The 8,082-nt window shown below is 51.9% G+C and overlaps 1 protein-coding gene across 1 annotated transcript in view; it reads right to left on the bottom strand.

The window, feature by feature from the left end:
- LOC101641548 (kallikrein-13) overlaps nucleotides 1–8,082 on the bottom strand; it is an 84,612-nt gene that overhangs the window by 2,865 nt on the left and 73,665 nt on the right. Inside the window, exons 3-5 of the mRNA XM_045292425.1 lie at nucleotides 1,535–1,758; nucleotides 896–1,164; nucleotides 254–390 (exon numbers count right to left, since the gene is read on the bottom strand). Coding sequence (XP_045148360.1) covers nucleotides 254–390; nucleotides 896–1,164; nucleotides 1,535–1,758 — 630 coding nt within the window. The remainder of the gene's footprint in view (nucleotides 1–253; nucleotides 391–895; nucleotides 1,165–1,534; nucleotides 1,759–8,082) is intronic.

Below are 8,082 nucleotides of genomic sequence, written 5' to 3'. Positions count from 1 at the left end.
CTTGATGTGCTGGAACTATGGAATGATATGTTCTCTGTATTAGCTCCCGATAAAATGGTTTGCAGTGGGGTGGGGGGAGACTTGTATGTTCCACCCAACATATTCCATTTATCTCATGTTACAGAAACTAATTCTCTGAAGAACGGGGAACAGTCCCTTTCTGCTCCCCATACCACCCAAACATCTACCAACCCCTAACTCCAGTCTAGCTTCCCACCCTCGCCCAGAGCAACCCACCAAGCCAAGGGCTCACCTCACAGGAGTCCTTGCCGCCCTCTGGTGTGCCAGCACACACCATGTTGGCTGTGATCTTCCCAGGGTAGACTTGACGGCACTCCTCATCCGAGCGCAGTTGGATATTAGCGCATTGTAAGGTTTTGGGGTAATTCACTGAGGTAGAAAGAGAGGACTGTTTCAGGCTGTCTGCTCTGGACAGACGATTGGGGTTAGGGGAGTTCTATGGGCAGGGTCTTGGTGGAAAGCAGAGATAGTAAAAAATCTGGGGAGGTGGGGAAGAGAGAGACGGGGAGACTGGTGGAGAGAAAGATGGTGCAGGAAGAGAGATAGGAAGAGAGATGGGGGAAGAGTGTGGGAGAGAGGGAGTTGGGATGATGTAGGAGGATGGATCGCGAGGCAAGCAGAAAATCAAGAGATGCAAAACACGAGAAAGATGGGGAAAGATGGGAGAGTATTGGGAAGAGAGCTGGGCATGTTGAGGAGAGAGAGATGGACACAAGACCAGGAGAGAAGCTGAGGGAGGCTGTGGACATGCCAGGGGACATAACAGGGAGCCCTCTCCTCCTCCACCTTCCCTCCCTGCTCAGCCCCCGTCCCGCCTCGCCCTCTACTACCATCATTTCTGCGAGCCTTCAAGTCAGTCTGTGTGGAATCATACCCTGGGGGCTGCTGGTAGTGCCCCAACCAGATACCCGGCAGCAGGTTCCCTGGGGTAGGCAGTTGTTGTGGGAGAGAGGCAGGATGCGGATGCGGTTAGTGAGCTGGACCGGGGACTGTAGCTCCAGAAGCATGATGTCATGGTTATGGTTCAGGTGGGTGGGGCTGCTCTGGTATTCGGGGTGGGGGATAGAGCGAACTACCGCCCTCACCTGCTCTCCATGCTCCACACGCCCCAGGGCATGCTTGCCCAGGTAAACTGTGTACCCCCTGCAGGTGAAGGAAAGCATGGTGAAGGAAGCAGACGGACCTTCTCCATGCCCTCCCTAGTCTTGCCCCTCAGCCTCTTCCCAATCCCCAAACTAACTCTGACACATCCCACTCTCTCATCTCCAAACATCCAACTCATCTCTTCCCTCACTCCCCAACTCCCATGCCCCAAACCTCCCAACTTCATCTCCACTACCACACCACCTACCACCCAGTCTCCAGATCAAACAGTTCTCCCCACAAGATCTCCCTCAACCCTAGCCCCCCAACCTACCTTGAACTCCAACTCCCCTCCCACCCACCACTCTAGCCCCATCGTCATCTGTATCCTATCCTCCACCCCATCCCACCCACCCCGTTCCCCACATACTTCTTCAGACAATGTGCAGCAGTGATGACCCACTTGGGGTGAATGAGGACTCCCCCACAGAGCAGCCGCCCTCTCACTAGTAGGGCCACCTGCCAGGGCTGAGAGTGGGGGAAGCAGGTGTAGCCCCCTGGGAGAAAGCCATTGGGTCCATTGGTGCCATTCAGAATCTTGGGGTATTCCTGAGCGATGCCTGGTAGGGGAGAGAGAGTGGTAGGATAAATTATCTAAGGAAGAGGAGGAAGCCCCGAGCTGTGGTTCCTGGGCATGGGGAAATGGTCAGAATTTTGCTCTGGGTGACCATGAATTAAGGACTCATGTTGTGCTCTTAGAGAGAGAGAGAGAGAGAGAGAGAGAGAGAGAGAGAGAGAGAGAGTGTGTGTGTGTGTGTGTGTGTGTGTGTGTGTGTGGGTGAGCGTGCCATTTTTCATCCAACGGAGATGAGTCAAAGCAAGCTAGCAGCCAGTCACCTCCTCTGCACAAATGCCAAAATCTTCCATGGGGTTTCAGATAAGAGTTCAGGAAATGAGAATGCTTCTTCCAAGAAAGCCAAAGCCTGATGAGGTAGCTAGTTTATTGTTCCAACCTGGCTGATAAACACATGTGGGGTTAATTGAAGAGGGGAGGGATAAATGGCTCAGTGGGCCTTGCCTTTTGAGTTCTTGGGTCTCTTGCTTTCTGATGTTCGGACCAGGGTCCAGTTGCCTTAGCCAGTTCCCTGCTTTAGCTTGCAAGGCTCACTTCCTGCAGGACATGTCCTGAGAAGCCACATGGACCTACCCGGATGCAGCCCTAGGTGCTGGAGCAGCCGTGTGGAGACCCGTGCCAGCGCTGCGATATTTCCACATTCACTGACTCGGCTTTCCTCCTGTAGTCGGCATTATTGCGTCTGTTTTGTGAGATGGAGGAGGACTTTGTGGATTGGTGTTGGACATATGAGTTAATGGGTTAATGTTGGACGTGTGGGCTTGGGCAGCACTAGGCTGGGATGTTTTCTTGATGCGCACTTAACCTTTATATAAAACTCTCCCTTATACATGAGTTTCTGTGGATTTTTTTTATCTAAAGTACCCAGACTAAAACACTTCACTTTCCTCACTTGAATTTTCTTTATCATTTATGCATGGAGGAATGGATTTCAGGAGGCAGAAGTGGAGATGGCTTACATAGTGACCTTAATAATATCCACCCAGTTCATCTCTCAATTCACCCACCTATCCATCCATCCATCCATCCATCCATCCATCCATCCATCCATCCATCCATCCACCCATCCATCCACTCACCTATCCATCCACCCATCCACTCACCCACCTATCCATCTACTCACCTAACCATCCATCCATTCACCCACCTACACATCCGCCCTTTCCGAAACCCTTCCATCCATCCATTCACCTATCCAACCCTTTCAACCATCCAAGCATCCATCTGTCCATCTGCCCTCCCATCCATCTATTCACCCACCCACCATCAACTCTATATGCAAACACCCAACCAGTATCCCTTAACTCATCTACTCAAATCTCTCAGTCCACATCCCAGCAACCATATGCCTGCCCTCACCCTGCTCCAAAGTTTCCATCTTTTCCACTCTGAATGACTACACTATGGAACCGGTTGCCAAGGAGAGTCCATTCCAACTCATGGTGAGCCCACGAGTATCAGAGTAGGACAATGCTCCATATGGGTTTCAATGGCTGATTCTTCAACTACCATCTCCTGTTCACCCATTGATCCACATCCATCCATCTCTTCATTCATCCAGGCACCCCGCCTTTCAACGTCTGTCTCTGCCCAGTGCGTCTACGATGTTCCATGCTGTCCGTAAGCTAACGGCTTCCAAGTTCACATCTCCAGCCCTAAGCTCTTCCTTTAAAGGCCAAAGGTCTACATGATCAACTTGAATGTTTCTCCTGCATCTCCAACTTTGTATCCCCGACTTGGTTTTCTCGACCCAAACTGCGCCTTCCACGGTCTTGTGCTCAACTCCTCTTAGGAGCTATCCTTTCTTCTTCTAGTTTCTTCAGAAAGCATAACCAGCGAGCCCGGTTCACATTATCCCACAAACACCCACGATCCATTCAGTTTTCTCCAGTTGGCCTGCCATTATTCAGCTCAACCCTGCCAAAGACGATCCTATCAAATGCCTACCAAACCAACCGCGGTGAGCCAATCCCAGCTCATGGCGACCCCAGGCATGTGAGGGAAGAGCTGTGTTCCACAGGGTTTCCAATGGCTGTTTTTTTCTCAGAAGGAGATCCCCAAGCTTTCTTCCAAGGGCACCCTAAGTGGACTGAAGCAAACCATCTGGTTAGCAGCCAAGGGCATTAATCATTTACACCCTCGAGACCTGGAGTGATCACTTACGTACTCCTCCAACCCACAGTTCTCAAAGCAACTGGGTGGGTCTCTGAACAAGGAAAGCCAGGCCATGTCACTCCTAGGTTTAACACCCTGCTGTGGCTTCCTTTAAGGGGCTCTGGTGGCCCCACGGTCACACACTGTGCTGCTCTTGGCATGTTTGGCAGTTCAAAACCACCAGCAGCTCCTTGGGAGAAAGACTGGGCTTTCTACTACCATAAACACTCACAGTCTTGGAAACCCACAGGGGGTGTCGTTATGAGCCCTTGACTTGATGGGAGAGATAGACAGATAGAGAGGGAGAGGGACATCCTTTCAAGTGAAACCCAGAGCCTTCTGAAGGGTTGTAAGACTAGTCATTCTCTGGATGCTGCCAGCTTCTCCCCTCCCTCTGTCCCCTTCATTCAATCTGTTCTAGCTACATAGACCTCATCTTTAGACACACCAAACCTCAGAATCGTGGTACCCACTGTTCCCTCACCCTGGAATGTTCTTTCTCTAGACCTTGTGCGGTCCAATATGGTGTCGCCAGCCACATGTGGCTATTCAAACTTGCATTCATTAAAGTGAAATCAAGTTTAAAATTTAGTCCATCCTTTGCACCACCTACTTTTCAAAAACTCTGTGGCCCCCATGCGGTCAGTGGCTACCATGCTGGACAAGGTGGATATAGACCACTTCCCTTCACAGCAGAAAGTTCTACTGGACAATGGTGCCCAATCTAGAGAGTGCATGTCTGAGAACTCAACCCAAATGTCACCTCTTCAGAGAGACCTTTCCTGGCCATCTGATCCATCGTCCCTTTCTGACCCTCAACCATTCCCTTTCACATTCCCTCCTATTGATAGTTTTATTCATTTCTCTGTTTAGTTAACGGAAGTCATTTCCCCTGCTTATCTGCTTGATCTACTTGTGAATGACGATTCCTCCCTTCTCCTTTTATTTGTTTAGACACAGTCCTTTTAAAGTTCCCTGTCTACTGCCCCCCACCTTGGCTGAAAATTGCAAGAAGAACATGCCGCACCCTCAGGACCTAGCGCTGTGCCCAACACGCAGTACAAGTCCATGGCTAAGTATCTGGTGCACCAGGCAATGTGCTCGGTGTTGGGGTGGCCAGCAGGAGACAGAAGGACAGAGAGGGACCAATTGCAGCTACATGATCTTCCCGACTGTATTATCTTGTCTAAGTCACCGACCTCAGATTCCCCAGCAAGGAAGCCAGAGCAGTATGCACTGCTCTCATTGGGCACTTATATACGTTAACCGTAGCTCAGCTGCAGGAGCTCTGGTGGCCTAGAGGGTTATTCATTGGGCTGCTAACCTTGAAGTCAGCGGTTCGAAACCACCATCTGCTCCAAGGAAGAAAGAGGAGGCTTTCTACTCCCCTGAAGGAGTTACAGCCTCAGAACCCCACAGGGGCAGTTCTACCCTGTCCTGTAGGGTCACTAGGAGTCGAAATTCATTCCATGGCAGCAAATGAGAGCTGCTGATGACAAGGTTGTCAGTTTTGACCAGCCCAGTCCAAACGGTCAAACGGTCTGCTCCGGGAAAGATGAAAACCAAAGCCACTCACTGCCACAGTCCCTCCTGACTTGAAGCAACCCTATAGAACAGTGGTTCTCAACTTTTCAGACAGCTCCTCATGTGGTGGTGACCCCCAACCATAACATTATCTTCATTGCTACTTCATCACTGTCATTTTGCTACTGCGATGAATTGGGCGACCCCTGAGAAAGGGTCGTTCGACCCCCAAAGGGGTTGAGACCCACAGGTTGAGAACCGCTGTCCCTCTGGGGCAGTCCTGCTCTGTCACGTGGGGTGCCACTGAGTGGGACATGACTCATACCTACACCTTCTTGGTTAGCAGCCGACGGTGTTGACCATGTACACTACCCCGGGAGTCTACTGCACTCTCATTTGATTCAAAATGAAAGAAAGAAAAAGAGAGTTGCCTTTCAAAAGACCATGGGGTTGAAATGGACTTGGATCCTGGCTCAGGCCCTTTGAGTGTCTTGGGACAGGACCCTTCTGTCCCCGAGTCTTGCTTTGCTGCTGCTGTGGCTGTGAGACTGTGGGGCGATGAGTGTGCACCTACCTCATAGGGAAAGGAGCCCCGGTGGAGCACTGGCTAAGTAAGCACTTGGCTGCTAACAGAAAGTTCCGTGACCCAAACCCACCAGCTGCTCGGCGGGAGAAGAGACCTGCTTGGTCATGATGGTGACCTCGAAAAAGCCTTTTGGGGCAGCTATCTCGGGGCTTCTGGGCCAGGACAGTCAACCTGGTGGTGCAGTGGTTCAAGCCCTAGGCTGCTAACGGAAAGGTGGTAGGTTCAAGTCCACTAACCAGCTCCTTGGTTGAACGATGAGGCTGTTTCTGTAGAGACTACAGCCTGGGAAATCTGATGGGGGCAGGGCGGGCAGTGGGACTCGGTCATATAGAGTTATTAATGAGTCACAAAGAGGAGACCCAGTGGCCCAGTGCTTTACCACCCTGGGCAGCTAACTAGAAGGCTAATGGTTCAAACCCACCAGACAGACGGCTCCTTGAGAGAAAGAGGCGGGTAGTCAGTTCCTGTGAACATGACAACCTTGCAAACAAACCCTTTGGAGCAGCTCTGCTCTGTCCTATGGGCTTGCTGGGAGTCAGAATCGATGCTGTGGCTGTAGGTGGAGTTTTAGGATCCAGGATCTATTAACAGACAATTCCATAGGACCAGGTCTATGGAGCACCTAGCCTGGGGGTGAGGGTGGGGGTGGCAGCCCCAGGTGGCCCCCAGGAGATGGATATGAGTCTTGGGAGAGTTACCCAAAGAGAAGAGCCACCCGACAGATGGGCAAAGATGGTGCCCAGAGCCTGGCTCTCTGCGGAACCTTCTGTCACCATCATGGGAGGCTCCACTCCCACCAGGGTCCTGGCTTGGCCCCTCGACAAAGCTCTCCCCTCATGTCATAGTTGCAACCAATCACTAACTACTACAGCAGCGGTTCTCAATCTGTGGGTCTCGACCTCTTTAGGGGTCGAACGACCCTTTCACGGGGTTCACCCAATTCATCACAGTAGCAAAATGACAGTAATGAAGTAGCAATGAAGATAATGTTATGATTGGGGGCTCACCACAACACGAGGTCGTGGCATTAGGAAGGTTGAGAAGCACTGGTCTGCAGCATGCCTGCATCCCCTGTCTTCCCGACACACGCTCCTCCTCCCCACAGGCTCTGGTTCCTGGAAGCAGGGACGACCCAATGTTCACACACCACCCGGCAGCACAGAGCCCAGCCTTGGCTGCTTGTTGGATGAATGCACGAGGCCTGGATGCCGTTTCCAGAGCACTCGTCTGCAGAGTTGGGCTGTGAACCGCGAGGTCAGCAGTTCAAACCCACCAGCCGCTCCGAGGGACAGAGATGAGGCATTCTACTCCCCTAAAGAGTGACGGTCTCAGAAACCCACAGGAGCAGCTCTACCCTGTCCTTTAGGGTCACTGTGAGTCAGAATGGACCGAATGAGAGGGAGGTTTAGGGGTGTCTGCAGAGGCACAGAGCAGGAGCTTAGCAATCTTTGGGGATCAACTGTAGGTGGGGTCAGGAAGGTTTGGGGCCACCCCAAAAGGCTTAGAGAACAACATGAACTAGCAGGCTCTGGGAGAGGCTGAGACCGAAGAGATAATAATGACAATAAAAGCAATAATAATGACTAATGTTTGCGTCTCTTCCACCTGCCACTCACTGCACACTTTGCTCAACTGCCGTAATTTGAATATTCACAGCCACCCTTTGTGAACTCATCTTGCCCCCATTTTGCAGATGAAGAAACCCAGCAACGGAGGCACGAAGATGCTGCCATGCTCTAAGGCGTACAACCAGGCAGTGGCAGCTGCAGGGATTGAACCTGAGTCTGCCCTGCTCCACTGACTTCTGGAGGCCCCAGGGGTCTTGCATGTGGTAGAGGAGACTGTGGGGGCATTGTGTGTGTGTGTGTGTGTGTGTGTGTGTGACAGACCCCAGTGAGCAGAATCGAGAAGACACAACATCTCGGGGGTAGGGTGAGGGCATCCTCAGAGCGGGTACTGGAGCCAGTGGGGAGGATGGGGCTGCCCCAGGAGGGAAATCGGGGTTACTCAGAAACAAGCCAGAAGTTCTCTGGGCTGTCCAGATCAGGCCCAGCCCCTCGTGGGTGGGAGGCGGAGCTGG

This window comes from Echinops telfairi, unplaced genomic scaffold (assembly GCF_000313985.2).
Source record: "Echinops telfairi isolate 266 unplaced genomic scaffold, ASM31398v2 ScPeMD7_655;HRSCAF=1070, whole genome shotgun sequence".
Lineage (NCBI taxonomy): Eukaryota > Metazoa > Chordata > Mammalia > Afrosoricida > Tenrecidae > Echinops > Echinops telfairi.
The sequence above is the reverse complement of the archived record's forward strand: the minus strand, read 5'-3'. Positions and strand labels throughout refer to the sequence as shown.